Source organism: Monodelphis domestica, chromosome 4 (assembly GCF_027887165.1).
Source record: "Monodelphis domestica isolate mMonDom1 chromosome 4, mMonDom1.pri, whole genome shotgun sequence".
Lineage (NCBI taxonomy): Eukaryota > Metazoa > Chordata > Mammalia > Didelphimorphia > Didelphidae > Monodelphis > Monodelphis domestica.
In genome coordinates this window covers 454558568-454586203 of record NC_077230.1, presented here as the reverse complement: position 1 = coordinate 454586203, position 27636 = coordinate 454558568, and the positions used below count along the sequence as shown (strand labels likewise).

The 27636-nt window shown below is 60.2% G+C and overlaps 3 protein-coding genes across 5 annotated transcripts; 2 read left to right on the top strand and 1 right to left on the bottom strand.

Annotated features, from left to right (window-relative positions):
- The first annotated feature begins 1276 nt into the window (after positions 1 to 1276).
- On the top strand, positions 1277 to 9355 carry GSK3A (glycogen synthase kinase 3 alpha). 2 transcript variants are annotated; one of them, XM_056797034.1, is made up of 11 exons: positions 1283 to 2621; positions 3522 to 3709; positions 5078 to 5161; positions 5250 to 5360; positions 6133 to 6263; positions 6355 to 6461; positions 6607 to 6704; positions 6778 to 6873; positions 6972 to 7158; positions 8466 to 8558; positions 8648 to 9355. In XM_056797034.1, the coding sequence occupies exons 1-11, from the start codon at positions 2201 to 2203 to the stop codon at positions 8710 to 8712; spliced, it is 1581 nt and encodes a 526-aa protein (XP_056653012.1). In that variant the 5' UTR covers positions 1283 to 2200; the 3' UTR covers positions 8713 to 9355. The 2 variants fall into 2 exon arrangements, with proteins under 2 accessions (XP_056653011.1, XP_056653012.1); XM_056797033.1 differs by having other exon boundaries at positions 1277 to 2621; positions 8466 to 9355.
- A 2368-nt stretch (positions 9356 to 11723) lies between these two features.
- ZNF526 (zinc finger protein 526) lies at positions 11724 to 15150 on the bottom strand. Of its 2 annotated transcripts, none has more exons than XM_007506856.3 (2): positions 14802 to 15150; positions 11724 to 13546 (listed from the first exon to the last, which is right to left on the bottom strand). In XM_007506856.3, the coding sequence occupies exon 2, from the start codon at positions 13541 to 13543 to the stop codon at positions 11774 to 11776; it is 1770 nt and encodes a 589-aa protein (XP_007506918.1). In that variant the 5' UTR covers positions 13544 to 13546; positions 14802 to 15150; the 3' UTR covers positions 11724 to 11773. The 2 variants fall into 2 exon arrangements, with proteins under 2 accessions (XP_007506918.1, XP_007506917.1); XM_007506855.2 differs by lacking the exon at positions 14802 to 15150 and adding an exon at positions 14263 to 14373.
- A 90-nt stretch (positions 15151 to 15240) lies between these two features.
- On the top strand, positions 15241 to 24936 carry DEDD2 (death effector domain containing 2). The gene is made up of 5 exons (XM_003342255.4): positions 15241 to 15458; positions 17206 to 17588; positions 18665 to 18775; positions 19431 to 19565; positions 23475 to 24936. The coding sequence occupies exons 1-5, from the start codon at positions 15331 to 15333 to the stop codon at positions 23852 to 23854; spliced, it is 1137 nt and encodes a 378-aa protein (XP_003342303.3). The 5' UTR covers positions 15241 to 15330; the 3' UTR covers positions 23855 to 24936.
- The last annotated feature ends 2700 nt before the right edge of the window (positions 24937 to 27636 follow it).

Below are 27636 nucleotides of genomic sequence, written 5' to 3'. Positions count from 1 at the left end.
TCCTTACTGAGCCCTCCTTCCTGGTCCAAGCATCCCCTCCTCACTGAGCCCCCAACCTCTCCTCCCTGGTCCCAGCATCCTCTCATTACTCAGCCCCCAACCTCTCCTCCCTGGTCCCAGCATCCGCTCATCACTCAGCCCCTAACCCCTCCTCCCTGGTCTAAGCATCTCCTTACTGAGTCCCCAACCTCTCCTCCTTGGTCCAAGCATCTTCTTACTAAGCTCCCAACCCCGCCCCTCCCTGGTCCAAGCATCCCCTCTCCATTAAGCCCTTTCCCAGTTTAAAGGACCACCCCACGCTTCTGTAAGTAAAAACAGGAGCGGAATACTCAGGCAGCGGCCCCGCCCCCTCCCAGACCTTCTTGGGTAACGGCAGCTCCCTCCGGTCCTCTTCCCGCCCCCTCCCCGCCCCCAGAGGGGCGGAGCCTTCAGAATGAGCCTCGTGGCTCACGTCAGAACATGCGCATTCCTTCTCCTGGCTGGCGGCCGCTAGAGGGCAGTGCGGCTTACCCAAGTCAGGAACTACAACTTTCAGCGAACTACAACTCCCAGCAGGCCGCGCGCACAAATCTCGGCTTTGGACTTTGTGATTTTCTGTGTCCCCTACGACTGGTCCCGCTGGAGAAGCACACAGATTTCTCCAATACCATTGCTATCTCTGCTATGCTAGGAATACCACCCCCATAAATATGGAAACCTACACCTCCCAGTACACATGGTTCTCGATTGAGCTCTGTTCTACGCATACACACTCCTAAGCTATCCTCCTCTTAGGGAGAACTACGATTCCCAGAAGCCCTCACGACGAGGTTAGGTTCAGCTTGGGATCTACATATGGACTCCATTATCCAGAATTCAGTGGGGTTAGGAAATACTGCAGGGTCCCAGCATTTCCGGATAGGTAAATGTTCCTAGAGGACTAAATTGAGAGGGAGTGTTGGTGCACGTGCACAAATGTGCTTGCGGAGGCGAAAAGAAAGAGACTTTGTTCCCCAGCATTTCCTAAGAGCGCGGGAACGGATGAAAATGAAGCACGGATGAGGGAGACTGGGACTGCATTTCCCAGCATTCCTGAGGTGTGGGGGAGGAGCTGGAAGGTAGAGCGTTCCTCTTCCCGGCGGTCGTTGCGCGAGGGCGTTGGTTCCTTGCTCTTACCCGTTGAAGGAAGCCAAGACTCCACTTCCCAGCATCCCTTGTTGCTATCGGAAGCTCCATGGGTCCGTGACGTATGCGCGAGCATGCTTTTTCAACTTGCAGGAACTGATTCCGCTGCCTCTCCTTTTCGGGACGTTTGCTGCTTAAAAAGAGCGGAGTAAGGGGTGCGGAAGGAGAGATGGACTTTACCAGCAGTTTCCGCGGCCTGCTTCGCCTCCTCATTTTTCTCTCTGGACCATCCAGCGACCCGTAGTGTGAAAAGCGTGGAGGTGGTCTCCCGGGACCTTCTGGCTTTGGGGGTCAGGGGCGGAGGACAATGTATTACTGCGGAATATATTTCTCAGCATTCCTCCCAGGCGTGTTCCTTGACGTCAAAGGCAGGGGTTGGAAAGTTCTGGGAAAGGACTATGTATCCCGACATTCCCTGGAACCTTCTACTTCCCTTTCTTCTCCCCCCACCCCCCGCCACCACTCTTCCCCTCTGTCTCCCAATGAAAGACACGACTTCCCGATGTGCCTAGGGGTTCCCAGTGCTGGGCTCTATAGGACCTGGATTCTTTAGATGGCCTCAGCATCCTCAGTTTCCCAAGTACATCGAGAGAGCGCGTGGACGCTGTTTCCCAGGATCTCCTGGGGAACCTCTTTTGCCAGCGCCCGAAGCGCGCGCACACTGCATTTCCCGGCATCCTCCCCGGTGCCTGCCCGACTTTCCTCCGCCAGCCGGGTGGGAGCCAGTGACGTTCCCGGAGGAGCGAGGACTTCATTTCCCAGAATGCCCTTTGGTCAGTGCCCCTCCTCCCGACTGTGGTCCAGCTGTCGCTGACTGCATTTCCCAGTACGCTCCGCGGGGTCGGTCAGCCGTGTGAGCGTGCGCGAACTGCATTTCCCGGCGAGCCCCGCGGCGCGGACCCGGAGCCGGAGCCGCAGCCGCAGCCGGAGCCGGAGCCGGAGGCCGGAGCGGCTGCGGCCTGGAGCGGAACCGGAGCCCAGCCCAGCCCGGCCCGGCCGGGGCCCCGGGGAGCAGCGCGGCGGCCTCTGAGGCGCCATGAGCGGCGGAGCCCCGGCGGGCGGTGGCGGCGGCAGCGGCGGTAGCGGCAGCAACAGCTCGGGCCGGACCGGGACCGGCTCGTTCATAGAGCCTGGGACTGGGGGGCCGGCGGGGCAGGCGGGGTCGGGGCCGGGGTCAGGGGCATCGGGATCAGGAGCGCCGGGGTCGGGGCCGAGCGGAAGCGGATCAGGCCCGGGGACCGCCGACTCCAAGATCTTAGCCCCGGGCCCATCCTCCGCCTCGGCCCTGCCGGCCCCGAGTTCCGGCCCTGGACCTGGTTCCGGTCCCGGTTCCCTTCCTGGCCCCGGCTCCAACGTCGCAGGAGCCGGGACAACGATCTTAGCCTCGGGCTCCACCGTAGTAGGAGGAGGATTAGGAGGGAGCTCTAGCTTCCCCCCGCCCGCCGTGAAACTGGGCCGTAAGTATGGGGGGACTGAGGCTGGAGCCTTAGTGCTGCTCTGCTCCTTTCATTCCTTATTCCTTCCCGGAGCCTCAGCCTCACCCTGACCCTCACCCTCCTGCCCTTCCTTCTGCCTCTCCTCCAGAGCCTCACCCTATCCCTCCTCCTTTCCCCCACTCTCTCTCTTCCTCTCTGATGGGCTTCTTGGCAGGTTGAGGAATAGGAGCCCCCCCTCTCCCCCCCGGGCCACCCCCTTGTTGTTTGACTGGGGAGGGGGAACATGCCCCTGAATGGAGAAGTGAGGACAGAGCAGGCTTTTTCTCTTTGGTGTCAGCCTGGGGATAGCCGGGAGGGCTGCAGGTCCTGAACCTCTTCCAACTGCAGTCTGCTTTTTCTCCCTGGTGGGCAAAGGACTTGAAGCTTAAGATTCACAGCACACATGCCCTGTGGGTGTAGAAAGCCGGGCTGCTCCCCTTCATAACTGAGAGTGGTCCTGGGGGGCCTGTATGCCACTTTCTTCTCCCTAACTCCCACAGGTCTCATTAAAGGGGCCAAAGCTGTGCAGGTCAAAAGTCAGGGCCCAGAAGTCTTGTCTAGTCTCAGCCCCCCCCCCTAGTGTCTGGAGGTTAAAGGTCAGGCTCCCCCCCCCAGGCCCCCACCCTCCCAGCACAGCTGAGGAAGGATGAGTGAAATCAGCCCTTTGTTTCCTCCTTCCATGGACCCACAAGTCCAATGGGGAAAAGGGGTGAGAGAACTAGAGGTGATGGGTCAGCCTGAGGCCAAATGGCAGCTTCTCCTCAGGAGCCACAGGAAGGGGAAGAAGGGGTGGGCCAGAGGGCCAGAGGCGGCCACCTCTGATCACTTCTGGCTGACAGGGAGCCTGGTGGAGCAGGGAATTCCAATTTTCCTCTTTTCCAGGTGACAGTGGGAAAGTGACCACAGTGATGGCAACCTTGGGGCAGGGGCCAGAGCGCTCCCAAGAGGTGGCCTACACAGACATCAAGGTGATTGGCAATGGCTCCTTTGGTGTCGTCTATCAGGCCCGCTTGGCAGAGTCAGGGGAGCTGGTGGCCATCAAGAAGGTGCTGCAGGACAAGAGGTTCAAGGTATGGTTTGGGTGGGAGCAAGGGTTTGAGACAGGAGGTCAGAAGAGGGAAATTGGGAGATCTGAGGTTCCCAAAAGATCTGACCAAAGTTTTCTTTCCTTTGGGGTGATCTGGAGGATGGGGGATCTCTCTTGGTCTCAGGCTAGGTCCAGACAGACCAGCGTTTGGGGACATGGGGAGATCCAGGACTTTGAGGGAGAAAGTGGCCCAATGTGGCTCCCAGACAGGTGTGAGGGAAACCAGGATGAAGAAGAAAGTTCTTTCTGGAGGATGGGAGGTTTGGGGCCTGCTGGCCAAGCCTGGGTCCTAGAGCAGAGCAGGGGTGGAAAGGAGAACACTGTAGGAGCTGGGGGAGTAGGACATCCAGGCTCAGGAGGGGTTTTAGCTGGGACCTGGGGTCTGCACTTGGAGCCTGGGAAGAGCTGGGTGGCCCAGGTTTGAAGGGGAAGATGAGCACAGCTGCTTCACTGAAGGTCCAGGGCCTAGGAAGGAGCCCTGGGAATGAGAGAGATGAGACATAAGGAAGAAGGAACTGAGCCAGGGTTCTAGGGAACAAGAGGTCAGGGACTTGAGAGGGGACTGAGGTGGAATCAGGGTTCTAGAGCAGCCAAGGGGTCCAAGAGGAAGACACGAAGCATCTCACCCATATCTGGTAGGTGATGCCCCTGAGGCCCGGGAGAGCATTAAGTCAGGCGCTCAGGCCCAGAAAGAAATGAGGACCGAGAAAAGAGGGAACTGGTTCTTGTGGTTGTATCCAACGGGCTGTTCCCTGGGAGGGGGATGAGATGGGTTGGGACTGATTTTGGGGGGCCAAGAACACGTGCTGCCACCTCAGAGAAGGGAAGAGGGGAACCAGAGAATGATCCCGGGGCAGCGGGGGGAGGGGGGGAGTCTGGGGTGCTGTTTGGAGAAATGGGAACAAGGAGGTGTGGCCCTGGGGGCCCTGACCTAGTGGAAGGAGAGCCAGCCTCAGACCTGTTTGTGCCACTGTTGTTGGGGTGACTTTGGGCAAGTCCCTTGTCCCTGGGTAGGGTGAGGGGCTTCTGAGCTAAGGCCCCTTCCCCTTCAAAAACCTGTGATTTCTGATATTTGGGGAATGGGGGATCGGTGTCTGAGGAAGGACTGGTGCCAGCCGCTCCCCAGGAAAAGAGGGAGATGGGTTCTGGGGGGACAGGAGGAAGCCGGCAGAGAGCTGGGCTGGGGAAGGGAGGTCTGGAGCATCAGGCCCAGCCCCACTGGGGGAGGACGTCCAGGGAGGAAGTGGAGGTTGGGTAAGAACGGGCCCAGGCCACAGAAGGAGAGAAGGAGCCCAGGCTGGGGCAGCGAGGCCTCCGCTCCCCCCGGCTCAGCTGTGCCTTTTCTCTCCAGAACCGGGAGCTGCAGATCATGCGCAAGCTGGACCATTGCAACATCGTCCGGCTCCGCTATTTCTTCTACTCCAGTGGGGAGAAGGTGAGGCCCTTGGGGCGCCTGTGGCTCCTCCCTCCTGGCCCGGGGAGCCCCTGGCTTCCTCCTCATCGTCCCCGTTTGCTCCTGGCAGAAGGACGAGCTCTACCTGAACCTGGTGCTGGACTTCGTCCCCGAGACCGTCTACCGGGTGGCCCGACACTTCACCAAGGCCAAGCTGACCATCCCCTCCATCTACGTCAAGGTGGGCCGGGAGTCCCGGGCAGGAGCCGCTCTCTGAGCCTCGTGGGGCCGGCGGGCCCTCCCCACAGCCCATCCTAATAACCGAGGAAATGCTCGGTGTCGGGCAGCCCTGGGGGCAGATGAGCTAGAGAAGAAGGCCCCCGACGGACACACGAGGGCAGGGTAACCCCCCGGGGCTGTCTCAGAGGGCCGAGCCGCCCCTCGCGAACGGGCAGATCAGTCCCGTGCCTGGCCCAGATCTCTCAGTTGTATTTGGAGACTGCCTTTGACAGGGAACTCGCTACCCCTGAGGCAGCCCGTCTCTGTTGGAGCATTTTGGCCCTTTGCTTTTCTTTGTCCTGAGTGCTAAGCTTTGTCTCCCTGTGACTCCGACCCGCTGTCAAGACCGGGACGGCCCCTGACGGTGTCTCCAGCCACATCCCTCTCCTCGTCCCGGCCGGGCCTCCTGCCCCAGACTCTGCCCTGCCCCGAACTGCTCTGTGGCTCTCCCGGGCTGGGACGGTCCGGAGAGGAGCTGGGCTGGGGGTGGGGGGCTTCCGAGCATGCGAGGTGCAGGCCGGCCAGACGGGAATCCTCTCTCTGCCCCTTTCCTACGAGGCTCTTGCTGGAGGGTCTTTGGGGATGGGGAGCTCACTACCTGTCGGGGCAGCTTAGTGACATCGAAGCAAAGACTGCAGCTTGTCCTGTGCCTCTCCTAGCCCCCAGCTTGTCCTGAGGGGGACGCGGCGGGGGCTCAGCTCCCCGAGGTTGACGGTGCCCCGTCCCTCCCCCAGGTGTACATGTACCAGCTTTTCCGGAGCCTGGCCTACATCCACTCGCAGGGGGTGTGCCACAGAGACATCAAGCCCCAGAACCTGCTGGTGGACCCCGACACCGCTGTTCTGAAGCTGTGCGACTTTGGCAGGTGGGGGGGCTGGTGCTGGGAGGGGGAGGGGGCCGGGGTGGGAGGGGCGGGCGCAGGCTTCACCTCGTCCCTCTCGATCTTGGTCCCACAGCGCTAAGCAGCTGGTGCGGGGGGAGCCCAACGTCTCCTACATCTGCTCGCGGTACTACCGGGCCCCCGAGCTCATCTTTGGAGCCACCGACTATACCTCGTCCATCGGTCAGAGCCCCCAAGAAGCCGGGATTGTGACGGGCTGGGGGCTACCTTGGCGTCGCCCTTCTGGGGTCTGGCGGAGGATGGGGGGCGGCACACGGGTTCCCGGAGCTTCCCCCTCCCGGGCTCCCTGACACCTCTTCCGTTGCAGACGTGTGGTCGGCCGGCTGCGTCCTGGCCGAGCTCCTCCTGGGCCAGCCCATCTTCCCCGGGGACAGCGGCGTAGACCAGCTGGTGGAGATTATCAAGGTGAGTGGGGGGGGGCGTGGGGGGGGCGGGGAGGGGCCCCGGAACCTGGCTGAAGGCCTGCGTGTTCCTGCAGGTGCTGGGGACGCCGACGCGGGAGCAGATCCGGGAGATGAACCCAAATTACACTGAGTTCAAGTTCCCCCAGATTAAGGCCCATCCCTGGACGAAGGTCGGACCAGATTTTGTTTGAGGGGGAACTTGCCCGGTTGCAGGGGGACCGGGGTCCGAGAACCCAGGAAACAGGGGTCCCCTTCTGTGTCCCCGCAGGTCTTCAAGTCCCGGACCCCTCCCGAGGCCATCGCCCTGTGCTCCCACCTGCTGGAGTACACCCCCGCCACCAGGCTGTCCCCCTTGGAGGCCTGTGCCCACAGCTTCTTCGACGACCTGCGAAGCCCTGGGGCCCAGCTCCCCAACAGCCGGCAGCTGCCCCCCCTCTTCAACTTTAGCTCCAGTGGTGAGTTGCCGGGGTGTGGTTTGTGAGTGGGGACGGATTGGATGGAGGGAGATCTGGAGCCAGCTGGAGCTGGGGGGCAAAGGTGAGAGGCGGGGTGGGGGAAGGGCAAGAGCCCAGGGGAGCTCCAAAGCTCCCTCAGCTCATCTGGTCTCTCCCCTTTTCCCCCTCCCTCTCCTTTCTCTCTTCCCTCTCTCCCCCTCCCCTGCCTTCGCCTTTTTCCTTTCCCCTCTTTCTGTCTCTCCCTCCCTCTTTCCCTCCTCTCCCCCTCCCCTCCCTCTCCCCTTCTCCCTCCCTTCTCTCCTCTTCCCCTCTCCTCCCCTCTCCCCCTCCCCTCCCTCTCCCCCTCCCCCTCCCTTCTCTCCTCTTCCCCTCTCCTCCCCTCTCTCCCTCCCCTCCCTCTTCCCCTCCCCTCCCTCTTCCCCTCCCCTCCCTCTACCCCTCCCCTCCCTCTCCCCTTCCCCCTCCCTTCTCTCCTCTTCCCCTCTCCTCCCCTCTCCCCCTCCCTCTCCCCCTCCCCCTCCCTTCTCTCCTCTTCCCCTCTCCTCCCCTCTCTCCCTCCCCTTCCCCTCCCCTCCCTCTCCCCCTCCCCTCCCTCTCCCTCTTCCCCTTCCCTCCCTCTCTTCCTCCCCTCCCTCTCTCCCTCCCCTCCCTCTCCCGTTTCCTCCCTCTTCCCCTCCCTCTCCCCTCTCCCCCTCCCTCTTCCCCTCCCCTCCCTCTTCCCCTCCCCCTCCCTTCTCTCCTCTTCCCCTCTCCTCCCCTCTCTCCCTCCTCTCCCTCTCCCCTCTCCCCCTCCCTCTTCCCCTCCCCTTCCTCTCCCCCTCCCCCTCTCTTCTCTCCTCTTCCCCTCTTCTCCCCTCTCTCCCTCCCCTCCCCCCTCCCTCTTCCCCTCCCCCTCCCTCTCCCTTCTCTTCCCTCTTCCCCTCCCCTCCCTCTCCCCCTCCCCCTCCCTTCTCTCCTCTTCCCCTCTCCTCCCCTCTCTCCCTCCCCTCCCTCTCCCCTCTCCTCCCTCTCCCCCTCCCCCTCCCTTCTCTCCTCTTCCCCTCTCCTCCCCTCTCTCCCTCCCCTCCCTCTCCCCTCTCCCCCTCCCTCTTCCCCTCCCCTCCCTCTCCCCCTCCCCCTCCCTTCTCTCCTCTTCCCCTCTCCTCCCCTCTCTCCCTCCCCTCCCTCTCCTCTCTCCCCCTCCCTCTTCCCCTCCCCTCCCTCTCCCCTTCCCCCTCCCTTCTCTTCCCCTCTCCTCCCCTCTCTCCCTCCCCTCCCTCTCCCCTCTCCCCCTCCCCCTCCCCCTCCTCCATGTGACTGCCCTCCAGAGCTTTCCATCCAGCCAAGTCTCAATGGTATCCTCGTCCCTTCCCACCTGAGGAGTCCCGCGGCCTCCATCTCCTGCCCCCCGTCCTCACTTGGTGAGTTGGACACGGAGCCCCCCCCACCCCCGTTGAGCCTTCTGGCCTGCGAGAGACTGGCTCAACCCTCTGCCGTCCTGTCGCCTCAGTTTTAGGGGAGACCCAGGAGCGGCCGGGACAGGAGCCTTCCACGTCTGTCGCCAACTCCTCCTGAGGGCCTCGAGGAGCCCCTCCATCCCGGAGGCCCTGGGTTGGGCCTGGGTCCTGGAGCTCGCCTTCTCCCTATCCCCGGCTGGGCTCCGTTTCTAGATGGGGGTGAGGACAGGGGAGAAGACGGCTGTGACCCAGGCCCCTCCCACCTCCCGGAGGCAAGAGCCTGGTGGGGGTCCTGGAGGAGGGGGCGCCCCTTCCACTCCGTCCCCCCCACTGAGCCGGCTGGCCGAGCTGGCTTTTTAACAGAGGATTTTAACTGGGTGTTGGAGGGTGGCAGAGAGAAAAGGAAGAGGCTCTCCGGGCTTGGAGCGCTCCCCCAGCCCCTGCCACCCCCGTGTGTCCCTTGTAAATAGGACCAGACCCTGCCTCGGGCCCCTCCTCCTTCCTGACCCCCCCCCCCGGGGTGTAAATAGATTGTTATAATTTTTTTCTTAAAGAAAATGTCGCAATGATTCGCGCCGCCCATCTCCCCCGTCCCCAGCTGTGCTACCATCTGCCCGCACCACTGATCCCCTCAGCTTCCTCCCCTCGCCCCCAGCCCCCGGGACAGGGAGGGGGGCTGGGGGGATCCTAATGTCTTAGTTCCCAAAGTAGGGTTTGCCTGTGTACAGACCTTTCCGTTCAATAAATTATTGGCATGAGAAGGAGCCGCTTCTGCCCCTGGTTTCCCTGGGGGCCAGCTGGAGGGGGCGGGGTGGGATGTGCTGGACCTCCAGACGTCTCCTAACATCCCTCCGGTGCCCGGCCTCCTTCCCGGGGCGCCTCAGGAGGGCACACGATTTATTTCCATTTTACAGAGGAGGAGACTGAGGCCTCCATTTCCAGCCTAGCTCAGGGGGCCCAGCAGGCTGGCATGGAGGGCTCAATTGGGTGGAAGAACAGGAGTTGGTTGGGTGGAGGTCGGCCCCTGGGAGTGGCCAGAGGGTTCCCTGCCCCGAGTGTGGCTGATGGTCCTGGAGCCAGTGCTGAGTTAGGGCAAGGGGCAGGCTGGGGATGTTTCACCCCAAGACCGGCTCCAGTGGTGCCCTGCGGTGTGCTGGGCTCTGCCAAGTGCTTCTGCGGTGGCTCATTGGAGCCTCACCAGCCCTATGGCAGGAGCTGCTGTTCTCCCCATTTTACAGATGCAACAACTGAGGCAGGCAGCGACCAGGGGCCTGGCGAGGGGAGGAGGGTGAGACCAGATTTGAAAGCCTGGCTTGTAGAGAAGGGAGAACACTGGCCATTTGGTCCCTGGAGCATAACCGGCCCCTCAAAGAGTGTATTTGGGCTGCCCTGAGATGAGGTGGTGGGTTGGCCCCCTCCATAGCAGCGGGATAGGCAAGAGTCCCTCCGTCCTCGTGGGGCTCAGGCTCAGGCTGGACGGCCGTCTGACCGGGTGGCAGGAAGAGCCCATGGGACCTGGTGGTGATGGAGCTATCACTGGCTTCCAAGGCCCGGTGCTCCTCGGGGCACCCGAGTTCACATGGGGGTTTCTAAGGTGATTGGCCCCCACAGGGCCCCATCCCTGCAGCTACAGAGACCCCTTCTTTTTGAGACTCCCCTCCCGCCTCTGTCCGCTCACGAGACATCTAGTAGATGGCTAAACCCATTGTGACCGCAGTGGAACTCTGTCTTTCCCCCACATCCTCCCCGTTCTTCAGACCCTCCTGTTGGAGTGGCTGCTGCGGCCGGGCTGCCCCCTCCGGGCTCGTCTGCTCCGCCGGCACACTGCTCTGAGGCAGTGGTCTGTCATTCCTCGAGCCCTTTGGTCAGCTCCAGTGTGTGGCTCCCTTCGGCCTCCAGGATCAGATACACGGGAAGCCCTCCGTTATCCCCATGTCCTCTGGCCCCACCACAGACCCCAGGCTCCAGGGACGTTGTCACCCTGGCTGTCTGTCCCTGGCCACCCCCACCTATGGGCTCCCAGCTAAAATCTCCTTTCTGCAAGAATTCTTTCCTGCTCTCCCAATGCCAATGTCTTCTCCGTGTGGATTGCCTCTGGCTTAGCCTGCCAAAATGCTGTCCTTTGCCTGTTTTCTCCATGAGACGGAGCTCTCCGAGAGCAGGGATGGCCTTTTGCCTCTCCATATGCCTGGTGCTGGGCAAGAAGTGGGCACAAAGTAAGTGCTTAGTAACGTTACGGGTTTGGGTTCCAGTCCTAGACCTGGTCCCTTCCCGTCTGGCATTCTGGGACTAATTGGGAAGCCCCAGGACACTGGTAAGTGGATAAAAAGCACTAGTTCAAATCCAGCCTCAAATACTTCTGGCTATGACTCTGGGCAAGTCATTTTACTCCATCTGCCTGAGTTCCTTAGCTGTAAAATGAGCTGCAGAAGGAAGTGGAAAACTTCTTTAGTATCTGCCAAGAAAGCCCCAAACGGGACCTGGGAGAGTTAAGCCACACAACTGAGAAAATGACTGAATAACTGGCAAGAGATGGGCAAAGACAAAGGGAGGGACTTCCAACACCTCCAGGAATGGAGAGGGAGCACAGTAGGGCTACACTCAAATCTTGTCTGGCTTGGCTTCAGGGTGCTGAGGGCTTGCTATAATAACAGCAGCAAGGGCTGCCTCACTGGGATAGGCTGGGGGGTGAGGAGGAGGAGCTGGTTCACTGCTGGTCAGATTTCGGGGAGCTTGGACTGAGATGCTCTGTGGGTTCAGGTGGAAGCTCTTGGGTCTCCTAATTTACTTATCAGCTTCTGTGCCCAGGGAAGGGCCTTGATCTCACAGGGCAGCCAGGGATACCATGAGGTTGAAGGATGCCTACCTGACCTCCGGCTATATCTCTTCTGCCTCCATTTAGGTAACAGCAACAAACTGCAGTTTGACCAGCCTTGCTTCCCCCTCCCCCTCTGGCCCCCCAAATGCTGTAGACCCGAGGCAGACAGGAGGAACTCAATTTAGTTCCCACAAGTCACTGGACTTCTGGGGGCCTCAGTTTCCCAGCGTACAAAAGGAGAAATTGGCACGGTCTCCTCTAGCCCTAATGATGTGAAGGCGGCAAATTTCTACTTCAATAGCACAGTGACATTGATGCAAACTCCTTTATTAAGAACCTGGATCTACCCCATCTCAGCCTGTCACACAAAAGCAGCATCCAGGTGTAGCAGCTCCCCGGCTCCACCTGTCCCTCCCAGATGCAGCCCTCCAGCTCCCAGTGCCACCTGGCAGAGCTGTAATGTGTCTGCCAGGGCAAGCGGCTGTGAAGTCTCAATGATGGCGATGGTCTCGCCCAGCTCTGTGCACATGATGGTCTGCTGTGGGGCTGGGGCTGATGGCATGGGGGGTGCCGCAGGTCTGGGTGAGGGTCTGGGCTCATCCCGCCCTGTGTGGCCCCTTGGGGGGTGCCGTAGCCCAGCCCGGCTCAGCGTCCCACTGCTGGCCGTCCCTTTCCCATACAGGTTCCGGACCGTGGCCAGACGAGCCTGGAGGCGTGAGGCCCGGGAGAAGGCTGCAGACCGGCCATGCAGCAGCCGATGCTGTTGCAGGTTGGAACTCTGGGTGAAACGCTTGCCACAGTCAGGGCAGGGGTAGGGACGAGCCCCTGTGTGGGTCAGCTGGTGGCGGCTGAGGTTGGCTAATGAGGCAAAGGTCTTCCCACAGGCATGACACTGGAAGGGCCGCTCCCCAGTGTGTGTGCGCAAATGGTTGCGCACGTGGACCAGCTTCTTAAAGCCTCGTCCGCAGACCCCACAACGGTGCCGCCGCTCAGGCGGGGAATGCACAGCCCGCCGGTGTCTGGCCAGCCGGGCTGCAGAGGAAAAGGCCTTGGCACAGTGTGGGCAAGACAAGGCAGCAGGGGGTGGTGGGGGTGGGGGTGGTGCAGGGGGTGGGGGTGGGGGTGCTCCACTCTTGCCTGCATGGGTTCGCCGATGGTAGAGGAATTTTGTCATGTTGCTGAAAGTCTTGCCACAGGGGCAGCGGTGCAGGGGATTGGCTGTGTGGGCCCGGCGGTGGGCCACCAGTGTGAGCTCTGTCCCAAAGCCCCGGCCACAGTCCACACACAAGTAGCGGGCTTCTCCTCGGTGTAGCCGAAGGTGCTGCTCCAGGGAGGCTGCTTTCTTAAAGACCTTAGAGCAGGCTGGGCACTCATGAGTGCCCCCTATGTGGGCACGACCATGGGCCAGGAGACGGTTGGCAGAGGTAAAGCCCCGATGGCATTGGGCACAGCGATGGAGAGTGGTGGTTGGGGTATGGGCTACCCGCCTGGGCCGCCTCAGCTCTTCCTCTGAGCCCTGGGTGCCCTTGCCATCACTGCATTGGTGGATGTGGGGGGCCTTCTCCTCTTCGACCACTGTCCCTTCTGCACAGGGCTCTTCCTCATCCTCTCCTCCATCAGCCTCTTCCTTTTCAAGGGAGGCAAAATGGGTCCCTTGGTGCTCCAAGAACTCCTCAGGGGTGTCCAGCAACTGCGCACACTCAGGGCACTCATAGGGGTCCATCGTGGCTGCAGGTGAGGGGAGCAGTGTCTCTGACTCCTCTGGGGTGGGGCAGGCCTCACAGTGGGCCAGCCAGAGATCAGGAGACAGGAAGAGCTCCTCACAGTTGCCACAATGGTACTGGACCTGGCCCTGAAGGGGGCCAATGGGGGGGTTGGTGTCCTGGGTGTGGGCATCCTGGTGGGCCAGCAGCTCTTCTGGCGACAGCAGGAGCTCAGTGCACTCCAAGCACTGGAAGTGGCTCTCCTCAGACAATGGGCCCCCGGCAGCAGGGGGCTCAGCAGGGCACTGGTGCTGCTGCTGGTGCAGGAAGACCTCCTCCAGGGTATCGTAGAGTAGGCCGCAGGCCGAGCAGATGTATTGATGCTGCAACAAGAGGGGTGCACCCGCATCCACAGTGACCTCCGCCATGGCCTGTGGAACAAGGCAACTGGGTCAGAAGCGGCACCCCACCCACACCTGTCCCCACAGGGATCCTGCCTTGAGTCCTGCTCTCTGGGATCCCCAGCTCTTTTCTTTTCACTTACTCTTACCTTCTGTCCTAGAATCTGTATGTGTATCAGTTCCAAGGCAGAAAAGTGGTAAAGGCCCCTGGGCACTGGGGGTTAAATGATTGGCGAGAGGTCACACTGCTAGGAAGTGTCTGAAGCCAAATTGGAACCCAGGAACTCCAGTCTCTAGGCTTGGCTCTCTTTCCACTGAGCCACCCCCACCCCAGCTCTTCTTTTCTCCTTACAGCTGTAAGAGCGAGCACCCATTAGGCACTTGCTGGGCCTGGGCTAACGGGACCTCTACGGAGTGGGGGGTGGGGCTGTCCTGTCATACATTGATGAGGACACTGAGGCTGGTGGGGACCGACCTCCCACAGCGCTCCAAGGCATTCATTGCCCCATCGGGGCTGCTCTCCCTGCCCTCGGGTTCTCTGGGAGGCTCGGGCTACTGTGGGGGAGGGGGCGGGGATGGGGGAGGGGGCAAGTGGGAACCCCCTGGCTCTGGGGTCGGTCCCTGTCTCTGACTCTGCGGGGTCTCTCTGTCTCAGTTTCTCTCCGAGGCTTTCTCCCCTCAGCATCTCTCTCCGTCAGTGTCTCTCCCTCAGGATCTCGGGCTCCCTCTCGGGGGCACCCCCTCACCAGTCGCTCAGCCGCTCCCGTTAGCACAGCCGCTGACTCCGCCGCCACAGCAGGAGCGCACCCCGCACCATCGCCGCCTCCCATTGGGCGCCACCACACCCAATAGGCGCGGGGAGGGGGCGGGGCGATATCCACGGGGGCGGAGCTAGAGGGGCCCTGGGAGGCGCAGGCGCAAACCTCTCTGAGAGAGAGGCTCGGGCAGAGGTGGAAATCCAGGGCGCAGGCGCAGGCGCAGGGGCGGACCGGGCAAAAGCAACTGCTTTTGATTAGGGCCGCTAGGTGGCGCCATAGTGCGTAGACCCTGGGCTGCGAGACAGAAAAACCCGAGTTCTGCTACGACCCCCAGGTGCGTCCTGACCAAGTAATTTCACCTCTGTGTGCCTCCGTTTCAACAGCAAAATGGGAATCATAATAGCACGTACCTCCCAGGGCTGTTCTGGGGGTCAAAGCACTTAGCAAAGTGCCTGGCCCACGCCTAATAAATCCCCCTCTTCCTCCCTCCACCTCCTGCTGTTCCCCTGGTCCCCTCACTCAGTCACCTCTCAAAAGGCCTTGCAGTACCATTGTGGCTAAACATCTTCTATTTGGACGGAGGGCTTGGATTCGAATTCTGCCTCTCACTTAGACTGAGACCCCGGGGAAGTCACTTCTCCAAAGTCTCTTCGAAGGTCCCTTCCAACGCAGAATCCAGCACGCCTCACCCCATCCCAGACAAGAAGGGAGGACTAAGTCAGGGATCCTTTGGGAGCAGCTGAAGCCGGAAAGAGCTCCTTGCAGGTCACAAGGTGACCTAGTTCACCGGCTTGCACTTGCTGGGGTCACCGCTCTCTTTTTTTTCCTTTCCGCTCCATTTCGTAAGGCGAGGAGTACCTGGCACACACCCGGCATTTAATAAACGCTTATTTGACCTAGGGAGGAAGCGACTTGGGGGAGGGGCGGGAATGCAGCAGCTGCGAGGGAGGAAGTTTGTGTTTGGGGAGGCTGGGGACAAGCCGCCCCACCCTGTGACACTCAGACAGCGACGCCCAACCCCGGGTCCATTTTGAGTGCCTCCCTTTGGGAAGGGGGATGAATCAGGGTGGGCGGGGACAGAGGGGTCCTCCCGCCGTGCCTCCCGGAGTGCCCACAGTCCTCCTGCTCGGGTCCCAGGCAGTTGCAGCAACAAGCCACGAGCTCCACGTCTGGAGACTTAACAGGTATGGGCCCCTGCCCCAGCCCAGCCGGTCTGAGGTAGGAGCTTGGTGGGGGCAGGGAGGAGAGAAGGATGGGGAAGGGGAGGGAGCTCCTGGAGGGCACACAGTAGGCGTTTAATAAACGCGCCGTGATTGCTTAAATCGGCTCGGCTGCTTTTTGGTTTCCCAGGAAGTATCTGGTGGCGTGGGGGAGATGTTTTCCTCGGGTCCGACTCTTAGCGGACCCCATTTGGGATTTTCTTGATAAAGTCACGGGGTCGGTTGGCCATTTCCTTCTCCAGCTCATTTTTCATTTGAGGAAACGGAGGCAAACAGGCTGAAATGACTTGCTGAAGGTCTCACGGCTAGGACATATCCGAGGTCCGATTTGAACCCGGGAAGCCTGCAGGACGGGGCTCTGCACTGAGCTCCTTAGCTGCCCTGACTTTTGGAATTTACCACCCCCCGATGACTTTGGGGCTTTGTTTACCCAATTTGTCTCCTTTTAAAAACCAATTCCACAGCGTTTGGACCTCGACGGCTTTTCTCTGGCTGCGGCTAGATTGGCTTAGAGGTCTCGGTACAAAGCTACCCTTCAACCTTTCGAACCGCTTCCCCTCCCGCCTCAGGCTCCTCCTCTCATGAGGGCGGTGCCTCCCTCCCAGGGGCTGTTGGGAGTATCCTGGAGATGCGCGCTCCTCCCTTGCTAAGGTTACTATTGCGGGCTTCCCCTCCCTGCTCTCTCCCTAGGCATCCTGGGACTTCTCGATCCTCGGACGTGTGTTTGGATGCTCTTTTGTCTCTCTTCCTCCAAACACGCCTATTTGTGGGTGAACCTGCCAATAAACTTGGGGGGGGGTCCTGACAGTAAAGCCCTAGGGGAGCATTTATAGGGGGCTTTCCACACAGCACAACTGCCCTGGGAGGTGACTGCTATTGTGATTCCCATTTTACAGAGGAGAAAACTGAGTTTTAGGTTAAGGCAGCAGCTGAGGTAGAACTGGAACTCTAGTCTTTGTTTCCAATCTAACTCGAAGGGTTCCTAGAATGTGAAAGGGGAAGGGAACGCTGTCAGAGTTAAGACAGGCTGCCTGGGGTGGAGTGGGGGGGGGGTGTCACTGAAGCCCAAGGACAGTCACCGCATCCCCAGGAAGAAGTGGTATCGGTCCCATTTTACAGGTGACTAAACTGAGGCCCAGAGTGGAAAGTAACTCGTGATTGGGCTGGCCGTCTTGGACCTCCGGTGGGCCCAAATGATCAGGTTGAGAAGACCTGCCCGAGTCTTCCCCTGCCCCCATTCCCCGTCTCGGTTTTTTTTTTTTCCGCCTGTTTGTGGGCGCTCCCCTTACGTTCCGCAAGAGCATGCGCTCCTGACCCTTCCCGGCAGGTGGGGGGGATAGGCAGGTGCGCTTAGAGCAGACCCACTGCGCCTGCGCAGAGCGAGCCGGGGCGCTCGCACCTGCGCGAGTGAGCGGCCGCGGCAGCAGGGGGCGGGGCGGGGCGCTCGCGGCGCAGGCGCAGTTGCACAGAAGGTACGAGAAACAGCCCAGCTGCGGCAGCCTCGGGAGGAACCCCCTCGGGGCGGCTGAAGGCTGGGCCACGGGACTGGGCGGAAGGGGAGCTTGAGAGTTCTGACGAAATCCCCGGGCTTTGGACGGGGTCATTTAAATCGCTCTGGGACCCAGCGCCCAGCTGAGAGCCCCCTGGCCCGGAGAGGAGCTTCTTGGGGACCCGGCACGGACGCTGACCCTCCTCTCCACTTCTGTCGCAGCGCCCCTTGGTCCGGCCCAATGGTGGGGCCCAGGGGCCAGGGCAGCCCCTGCTGGGAGGAGGATGAGTGCCTGGACTACTACGGGCTGCAGCCCCTGCACCGCGTGTTCCAGGTGGTGGGCGCCCAGCTGAGCGAGCAGGAGCTTGCCGTGCTCTCCTTTCTCTTGGAAGAGGCTCTGCCGGCGCCCCAGGACAGCCCGCCCGGCCTGGCCCCGCGGGGGGGCCCGCAGCCGGCCCCCTCCCGCTCCGGGCTGGAGCTCCTGCTTGAGCTGGAGAGGAGGGGCCAGTGCGACGAGGCCCGCCTGGGGCCCCTGAAACAGCTGCTTCGGGTGCTGTCCCGCCAGGACCTGCTGCCCAAGCTCTCGCTCAAGCGGATGCGCCCAGGTACGCGGTCCCTGGCCGGCCTGGAGAGCTGGGGGTGGAGAGGGTCCAGACAAGGGGTCAGGGGCTGCCGAGCCCTCTGGGAGAAGGGAGTAGGGGCTCATGGGACTTTCTTAGGGGAAGGGCACCATTAGGGCTCTGACAAGACTAGAGAGAGGGATTGATGCGGCCCCTCTAGGGCAAAAGGCCGGTGAGGGCCTAGAAGAAGAGATGGGATCAGGATTCTTGGGGACCCTCCCGTAGGGGCATGGATGGGGATGGACCCCGGAAATGAGTGATCCTGGAGGAGGCAGCTGCCCCTGAGGGACAGACAGGGTTCCCAGAGGGCTGGTATTGGCCGGAGAAGAGGGGAGGCTGATGGATGGGGCCTGGGGAGATGCCTGACTGGGGAAGATCAGCAAGGCCTGAGATTGGAGAGACTTTTCTACCTTTCACGGCAGGGGAAGTGTATTGGATTGGGAAGGTGGGATTTCTGGGGACAGGAACTTTGGAAGCCATGGCCCTGGTGATCCACAAGGAAGGAGTCAGACATCTCACAGGGCCAGGGCCAGTTAGGTAAAGGGATTCCCAGACTTGGAGCTCAGAGAGTCCTTAGGGCTTACTGCCTAACCTCAGCATTTTACACACTACCAAGATCTAGACCCAGGGCTTCCGAATCTCAATCCATTGATCTTTCTGATCTGCCCAGGGCCAGTACCCGAGTTCCCAGAGTCCTGCCCATTCTCTTCTCCCCAGATTTAATTGAGCTTCTCCTTAGACGGTTGCCCATCTGCCCTCTTCCCAAGGCGGAATCTTTAGGCCAGTACTTCGTCTCCCAGAATCGTGCCATCCTCTTGGTCTGGAAATCGGATAACTCTTCTTTGGGAAGAGGATGGCCAGCCCCAAGAGGATGGGGGATCATTCTGAGAGTGAGGAGGAAGGACAGAGGAAGGGGACCCAAAGGACATTCTTGAGAGGCCTGGGAAGGGGGCGAGCTCCTCTTGGGGACAAGCAGGACCCTGGGATTTGACAGGCTTGGGGAGGCTTGGCATCTGGGCCAGGACTGTCCAGGGACTCTTTATCTTCTTTCCTTTTCTCAGTGTCCCCAGAGCGCCATAGCTGTAGTCCTTCTGGCTCAGAGACTGAGAGGCCAGAAGGGAACTGCTTGGGTCCAGCCAGCACCACTTCCCCTCGGGCTCAGTGGGAGACAGGTAAGCCCATCATAATGGGGGTGGGATCTGTACATCTTTGGCAGTCTCTGCTTAACCAGACTCCTCTATTCGCTGCTATAGCCTATGAGGGAGGATTCAGCATAATAAATCCTGTTGATTTAAATTTAAACCCTGTTGGGCTATAGTAAACCAAAGACCTGGATTTGAATCCTGCCTCAGATCTTATCCCCTTTGTGGCTCTGGGCAAGGTCAGTGGACCTGGATTTCCTAATATATTAAAGGAGATTAAATGTGTCCTCTAAAGGGGCTTCTAGCTGTAGAACTAGGAACCTGGAATAGTTCTGGTTTAGAGGCAGGAGAATGGGTTCAAGTCTCAGTCATACAACATTCCTATGCAATTCTGAGGTGGGGGTAGCCCAGCTTCCTCCTCCTGCAAGCCTCAAAAACCAGAACTTTATTTATTTCATTTTATTTTTTAAAACCCCTTACCTTCTGTGCTTTGGCTCCTGAGGCAGAAGCAGCGGTAAGGGCTAGGCAGTGGGGGTCAAGTGACTGGACCAGGGTCACCCAGCTAGGAAGGGTCTGAGGCCACATTTGAACCCAAGTCTTCCAGCCACCGCTGTCTCTTATAAATGTCTGGGGTAAGAGTGGAATGTCACCGAGCTGGGCTCCATTACCACTGCTTGTCCACCAGGTTCACCTCCTGGGAAGAGGCAGAGGCGAAGCCTGGGCCGCTCCAGTGCCAGAGGCAGGAGGCGGCGGGGCCCGCAGGGAGCTTCTCGGGCAAGAAATCCTGGATCATCTTCCACTCCGAACAGAGTGACCTGTGGTGAGTGCGGTGGGCTGAGGGGAGGCCAGGCTGAATGGGGCACCTCCTAGCACCAGCGCACTGTGCCGGGGGAATAGCATGCAGGAACAAGAAAATGATCGGGCCCACCGCAGCGAATGGAGAGCCAGGCCTGGAGACCTGAGAGGTCCCGGGTTCAAGTGGGACTTGCGGCACTTCCTGGCTGGGTGACCCTGGGCAAGTCCTTGAACCCCCACTGCCTGGTCCTTCTGCCTTGGAGCTGGAATGGATTCTCAGAGGGAAGGTGAGGGGTTAATAAAGTGACAGGCTCTGCTGCCATTGGCCAGAGCTAACTAGCAGGTGAGGGACCAGCCAGTGGAAGAGGGGCAGTCAGGGGCAGGGGCCAAAGCAACAGAGCCACCCCGGGGAGCCAGCAGCCTCCCAACAGGGCCCCCTGGGGCTGAGAGGGAGCTGGGGTCCAATGTGCCCCTCCCACCAGGGGCAGTGCCAGAGGTCACTTGGGGCTCTGAGATGATGCCATTGTGAGCCTGAGGATGCTGGCCTTCAAACTCAGAGTGGGGGGCGGGGCTTGGAATAGAGAGGATCGAGGGAAGGGGCCTAAAACTGGCAGTGTCAGAGGGTGAGGGGCCTAGAATAGGGCCTGCCAGAGGGGGAGGGGCCTAGAACCGAGGGTCAGGGGAAAGGACCTAGAACAGGTAATGTCAGAGGGGGAGGGGCCTAGAGTGGGGCGTGTCAGAGGGGGAGGGGCCTAGAACAGAGGGTCAGGGAAAAGGACCTAGAACAGGTAATGTCAGAGGGGGAGGGGCCTAGTACAGGGACTGCCAGAGGGAGGGGCCTAGAACAGGGAGGGACGGGGGAGGGGCCTAGAGTAGGGCGTGTCAGAGGGGGAGGGGCCTCCTAGAACCTAGGAATGTGGGGCTGGGAGAAGCCTTATAACAGGAAGGTTGGAGCTCAGGGGGTCAGCGGGGTCAGAATCTGCAGAGAGAAAAGGAGACAGAGGAGGGCCTCGGGATTTAGCAGTTGGGGGCTCCTCGGGAGCCAAGTAGGAAGGAGGGCTGGGAGTGGGGGAGTGAACAGGGGCAGGAAGAGGGGCTTTTAAAGAGTCTTGGCAGTGAAAGGGGGAGAGCGAGTGGCACAGTCAGTAAATACTGAACTCGTGCCATGTGCCAGGCATGGTGCTAGGTGCGAGGGATGCAGAGGAGGCAGGAGACAGTCGAACTGGAGACCCAGTATCAGTTCCAAGGGCTAGGCAGTTGGGGTTAAGTGACTTGCCCAGGATCACCCAGCTAGGAAATGTCTGAGGCCAGATTGGAACCCGGGACCTCCTGTATCCAGGCCTGGCTTTCTGTCCACTGAGTCACACAGCTATACTGAGAAGGTGGGATTTTATCTGGGACTTGAAGGAAGCCAGGAGGCAGAAAAGAAAGCATTCTGGACCTGGATGAGAAGCTAGTGAAAATACCCAGAGATAGTGACTGGTTTGTACAGCAGCCAGGAGGCCATTGTCACAGGACTGAAGGGTTTGTGTTTAGGGAGCAGCTAGGTGGCTCAGGGGATTGATAGCCAGGCCTAGAAGTTCTGGGTTCAAGTCTCCCCTTGAACACTTCCAGGCTTGGTGACCCTGGGCAAGTCACTTAACCCTCATTGCTCAGCCCTTACTGCTTTTCTGCCTTGGAACCAATACATAGTATTGATTCTAAGATGACAGGGAACGTTTTAATAAATATATATGTTGGGGTGTAAAGTGTGAGAAGCCTGGAAGGGTAAGAGGGTGCTAGGATGTGCAAGGCTTTGAATGGCAAGCAGAAGATTTGATCCCGGAAGCACTAGGAAGGAAGTCACTGGAGTTTAGGGGTGTGTGTGTGTGGGGGGTGACCAGACCTGAGCTTTAAGGCAATCACTTCAGTGGCTCAATGGAGGCTGGACTGCAGATGGGAGAGACTTGAGGCCGGCAGACCCACCAGCAGCTATTGTAGTGTCCAGGAGGGAGGTGATGAGGGTCTGCATCAGTGTTGGAGGAGAGGGGGCAGAGCTGAAATCGACAGGCCTTGCAAGGCGCCCTGTCGGATTTGAGCGGGGAGGGAGTATAGGGAGAGTGTAGGGATGACTCCTGGGTTGGAAACCCCGGGAAGGTGATGTTGCCCTTGGCCGCAGCAGGCAGGGTAGGAGAGTGGGGACAGTTTAGGAGGAGAGACCGCAAGTTCAGTTTTGGACGTGTTGAGTTGGAGACGTCCACAGGACATCCTGTATTCCACGTGCCTCATCGACAGTGCTTGGAGAGGTCAGGCCTGCACACGTTGATCCGAGCATCCTCCATGGCCATAACAATCCCTGGGAGCCGAAGAGGAGGGAGAAGAGAAGCAGGACGGAGCCTTGGGGGCCACCTGTGATTAGAAGGCGCGTCTGGATGAAGATCTGGCTAAGGGGGTCAGGAGAGAGCCAAGAGAGAAAGGGGGTACAGAACATCATGAGCTACAGGAAGGGCTAAAGAGAACAGGCTGCCGCTTTGGTAAGGTCCTTCGTAAGTGGAGAGAAGAAATGAACAGCAAGGCCAGACCGTAAGGGGCCAAGAGAAGGAAGACGCTGGGGACACCTGTTTGAGGGGTTTGGGCCCCAAAGGCAGAAGAGGGAGAAGCCGATGGTTAGCAGGGGCTGAAGATCCGGTGAGGGCTTTGTTCAGGATGGAGGAGGCATGGGAATACTTGTAGAGGAAGCTACCCGGAGGCAGGGAGAGAGCAAAAGGAAGTGATTGAGCCGGGGCTCATGGGGCATCATCTGGAGTTGGAACGGAGTGGGACTGCCTGAGCAGCTTCGGGGACTGGCTGCTCATGGTGAAGGAGAACGTGTGGTCAACCTTCTGAGTGAGAGGAGCTGAGGCAGAGGGGAGAAGAGGGAGCTCATGGAGGACGGCCCCAGCGTTTTCTATACAATCTGAAGTGAGGTTCTCACCTGAGAGCAGGGGCAGGGCAGGGAGCGATGGGAGGTTTAAGGTAGGATGAGGAGTTTTGGAAGAGCTGCTGTGGAGAGCAGAGAGGGATTTGATAGAAGGACGGTGGCCTAGCAGCGCCGGGATTGCCCAGCAGTAGTGAGGGCCCCTTTGAGGTTGTGCAACGTAAATTAGGGTTAGACCCTGCTAGAAGAGGTGTGTGATTTTCTCCGTCTTCATTGTTGTGCAAAAGTGAAGGCAACCAATGGTGGCTCCATTGATCCCATGGCTTGTTTGGACAAGATTTGGGGCAGAATAGGGGGGAGAGGGAGGGAATGAACCCGATTGGGAGTTTTTAATGGTGGAGACCTGAGTTTGTAAGTATGGAGAATGGAGCGTCGTCCAGGGCCCGGAGGATCTCTTTGGAATGGGGCAGAAGGAGAGAGGATGGGGGAAAGGGTGAAGGGGAGGCGGTTGGGGTGTAATGCAAGGGAGAGGGGGACACGAGTTCGTTTGATGAGAGACAGTCCTGGGCTCAGAGAGGAGAGCCTCTCTCTCGGGGAGGAAGAAAAGGATTTCCACCCTGCAGGAAGGGCCCCGGGGACGTGGGCCTGGCCACCCTGGGCGTTGGAACAGACCAGGTGGATGATGGCGTGACCCAAGATGGTGGGAGCATGAAAAGGCAATTGAGGGATGGAATGAATGAATGACTGACTAAGCGAATTGTTTACCTAGAAAATCATGAAAGGGGGCAGGCAAGAGGACCAGGAGGGATGGAAGGCTGGCCCTCAACAGCCAGAATGGGTCGTAGAATTGCAGGCCTCTGGAGGCCTTGGAGGATAGGGACAGGGTCCAGGCTGGACCAGGGAGAAAGCAACCTGGTGCCCCGGGAAGGAAAGGAAGGAGAGGGGGACCGAGGGCCTAAGGGCCAGGTAGAAGAGGGATAGCAGGGATGGATGGTGGGGCCCCGGCCTCCCCCAATACCCTCCCTTCCTTCCCTGCAGATATCCGCCTTCGAGTACGGGCCGAGTACTGTGAGCATGGGTCGGCCCTGGCCCAGGGGGTGGCGTCCCGGCGGCCCCAGTCACTGGCCCGCCAGCTGGACCTGTTCGGGCAGGCCATGGCCGTGCTGAAATCGAGGGACCTGGGTTCCGTGGTGTGTGACATCAAGTTCTCCGAGCTTTCGTACCTGGATGCTTTTTGGGGGGACTACCTGAGCGGGGCCCTGCTCCAGGCCCTGCGGGGCGTCTTCCTGACAGAGGCCCTTCGGGAGGCTGTGGGCCGGGAGCCCATCCGCCTGCTGGTCAGCGTGGACGAGGGGGACTACGAGGCCGGTCGGCGCCGCCTGCTGCTGCTGGGGGGCCAGGCCCCGCCACCCCGCTGACCGGGGCCTCGGACATCTGGGAGGAGGCGCCGCTGCCCTGCCCGGCCGTCGTCCTCACCTGGCTCCCTCCCCGCCTGGCTTGGGTGTCTGAGAGCCCTGTCCCCACTGTGGGTGGGCTGGTGGGTAGCCCAGGGTGGGGGGCTCCCTCCTCTCTTCTCCCCTCCTCCCCACGAGGAGAGCGTACGTTCAGTGTAGCCGATGTAGACTTTGTTCCTAGGCCCATGCCGTCCCTAGCTCCAGCCACCCAGGCCTTCCGATACCGGCAGCCAGCCCAGCAGGGCCACGGGCAGGGCAGGGAGGCCCTGGGCATCTCCAGCAAGCACAGGCCACAGAGGCCACCTGGTCCAGCCCCCTTGTTTACTGATGAGACGGCTGAGGCCCAGAGAGGAGGGAAGGAGACCCAGAGCCCCCAGACCCAGCCTTCGGTGGGGTGCTCATGGGACCACTCGGGAGCCTGGATCTCTGCGGGGGCGTCCTCTGGGGTGGGGTAGGGCCTTCAGTCTCCCCAGCTGTAAAGGGAGGGAGTTGGGCTTGTAGGCCGAAGAAGTGCTGGGGTGGGAGGCAGCTTGGAGGCCATCGAGCCCTGCCCCTCCTTTGAGGAGGCCGGCCGGAGAGGAAGGAACTTGCCCAAGGGCCCTGTCTTCTGGAGTTCTGTCCCCCCCACGGCCCGCCTGGGCCATGCCGGTTGTTTGGGTGGCTGCCATGGGGGAGTCGGGAGGCTGGAGAATGCTGGCCGGGCGGGATGGGGAAAGCCAGTGATCCGTCTGGGCGTCTGGAAAATGGGTTCCATCTACACGCTGGCACTTGCGGGAACGTTGAGCTTCCTGGTCTGGCTCCGGCCACAGCTTCCCTTGGCTCTGCACTTTGTCTCCGGGAGGAGGCCGAGGCCCAGGCGGAGGCTGGCCTCGAAGCCCGCTGCACACTGTGGGGTGACTGGAGAGTAGCTTCAGGGCTTCTCAGCTCCCACCCCCAGCCACACCAGCCCTGGGGCACATCTGCGGGCCGCTGGGGGATGCCGGATGAGGCCTGGGAGCCGACACCAATAAAGACGAGGCCTGGGAGAGGCCAAGCTAGGAATGAAAGCTGCTCTGCTGTGTTTCTTTGGGCCCCGGACCGCCAACTTCCCATTGGCAGCCGGCCAGAGGGGGCATGAGGGCGGGGCGGGGCGGGGCTGGGAGGGGCCCTAGAGTGCCGGCCCTGGCCTGGTGCGTTTTGTGCCCCGACAAGTGAGTGAGCCTGCGGGCCTCTCTCGGAGGACAGGCCCGCCCCCGGGTGACTCGGCCCCTGGTTCACTGGGGAGAGGGGGCGGGGCGGGGTACTCGGCAAAGAAAGCCTGGAGGCTTTGCACCGCCCTTGGGAGAAGGCCGAAAGGCAGCGAGGCTCAGCGGGGGCCAGGTCTGAGAATCCGAACCCCCTCGGACGTGCGGCCGGCCGGGCTGACGGCCCGGACCTGGCGGCTCCCTCTGCTGCCCTCCCCGCCGAGGCCACCAGGTGGCGGTGACACCGACAGAGATAGTGCAAGCAGCCCGGGGCTGCCGGACTGCTGCCCTTCTTTCCCAGAGGAGGACACCGAGGCTCGCTCTCGGTGACTTGCCCAAGATCTCTCGGGGGAGGGGCTCAGCTGGGGTTTGGAGCTCTGACTAGCCCGGGGGCTCTTCCCGCTCTAATGATCTTCCTTCGGTCCGAATCCGTGGCGTTCGGCTGTAAGGACGCGGCAGGGGTGGCGGGAGGGAGACAAGGGAAGTGAAGTCGGGACCGGAAGCTTAAAGGGGCCGAGCCCCGAGACCTCACGGTAGAACTCGGATTTCTGGAATGCTTTCGGGTTTATAAAACACTCCTCAAAACAACCCCGTGGGGCAGGCAGCCCAAGTAGAACTTCCCATTTAAGGATGGAAAAATCGAGGCCTGAGAATTGAGTGATGCTAATGTCTGGTTTGGGATTCGAACCCAGATCTCCTGCCTCCAGAGCCAACACTACATCTTCCTCTCTCCACACAGCACATCGGCGTTGGGTCCTCAGAACTTGTCTTCATTTTACAGATTGGGACCTGAGGCCGGGCAAAGGGAGACCACTTCCACTGAGCCCTAATGCTGCTGGGTAACAGTCAGCATCCGAACTGGGGTCCTTACCTTTAAAGCTGCTGTTCATGCAAGCCCAACCCCCTCATCGCGGAACATTCCCATAGGGCAGGGGTCCCCGAACTATTTACACTGACCCTCAGACCGGAGAGCCGGACCATAAAAACCCAACCCTAACCTAATCCTAACCCTAAGCGGGCAGCAGTAGACAGTGCGGAATCCCCTCCCCCAGAGCACCGCTCACCAGGCCCGGGGCTTCCATGCAGCCACGTCATCCTTTGAGGGATTACGTCACCGGAAGTAGTGCTGTACAGGAGTGACTCCCGACCACCCGGGAAAGGGGCGCCCCTTCCGGAAGTGCGGTGGGGGCCGGATACACGGCCTCAGGGGGCCTAGAGGGAGCTGGCTGGTCTATACTGGGCCGGGATGCGAGTCCGGCTCTCTTGTGCCTGACAAGCCCAGGGTTCTTTTCCTCTGCCGGTCCCCAGGCATTTGGTTCTCCCCTTGTCTTAGTCCTGCCTTGGCTTTCTCCTTTTATTCCCCATTGTCCTCCGTTGCTATGCCTGGGTGAGGGATCCTTCCCCCCAAGCGAGCCTCATCGATCCAGTCCTACAGCCAGGAGACCCGAGTTCCAGTCTTGACTCTCTTTTCAGACCAGGGCCTACCCTCCTGGAGAAACTCCTGCCCATGCAGATTGGCAGCTTCTGGTCACAATTAGTCTGTGGACCCCTCTGTGTGGGAGGGAGGACCTGAACTCATGTCTTCCTGACTCAGACAGCTCCACTGTCTCCCTGCCAATCCAGCTCTATGGATGGAGAGCCAGGTCCAGAGACTGGAGGCCCTGGGTTCAAATGTGACCCTTCACCCCCATTGCCTAGCCCTTTCCACTCTTCTGCTTTAGAAGGAATACACAGGATTGATTCTCAGATGGAAGGTCCAAGGGTTTAAAAACCAGATATTAGTGGTGTGACCTTGAGTTACTTCTGGCTATTGGGCTGGCTTGAGAGAGCCTGGGTAAGTCACTTCTATCTCTGTCACACTCTCCATCCCTGCCACCCCCCAGGGGCAAACAATTCCTGAACATTTTGTTGTTGTTTTTAAACCATTTCCTCCTTCTATCCTAGAGTCACTATTATGTATTGGCTCCAAGGCAGAGGAGTGGCAAGGGCTAGGCAATGGGGTGAAGTGACTTGCCCAGGGTCACACAGCTGGGAAGTGGCTGAGGCCAGATGTGAACCCAGGACCTTCCATTTTTAGGTCTGGTTCTTTATCCACTCAACCACCTACTGCCCCAGTTCCTGAACTTCTTAACCTCCCTGGGCTGATAGAAGGAAAGAGAGGAGGCCTTACTCTTTCTTTCCAGCCTGCATTTTGGTTCCACAATTTCCTTGGCATGACTTCTTTGGTGGGCTCACTACTCCATCTTTTTCTTCTCCCTGGCCCCTCAACAGAGACAGAGGCTCCTTCCCACGTACACACTGGAAGGGCTCTGAGAGGTAGGTCGTCTGGTCCAACAGGCCATCACAGGGAGGGGCCCAGAGCAACCTCTCCCTGCAGCTCCTTCCTTCCTTCTGGGCTCAGCTCAAGTGCTTCTTCCCAGGAGCTCTTCCTTCCCTGCTCCACTGAGTGCCACCCCCATCAGGGCATCCTTCTGATATTCACTGGTCTCTGGGCACAGCCGCTTCCTTCTGGGAGAAGGCCAG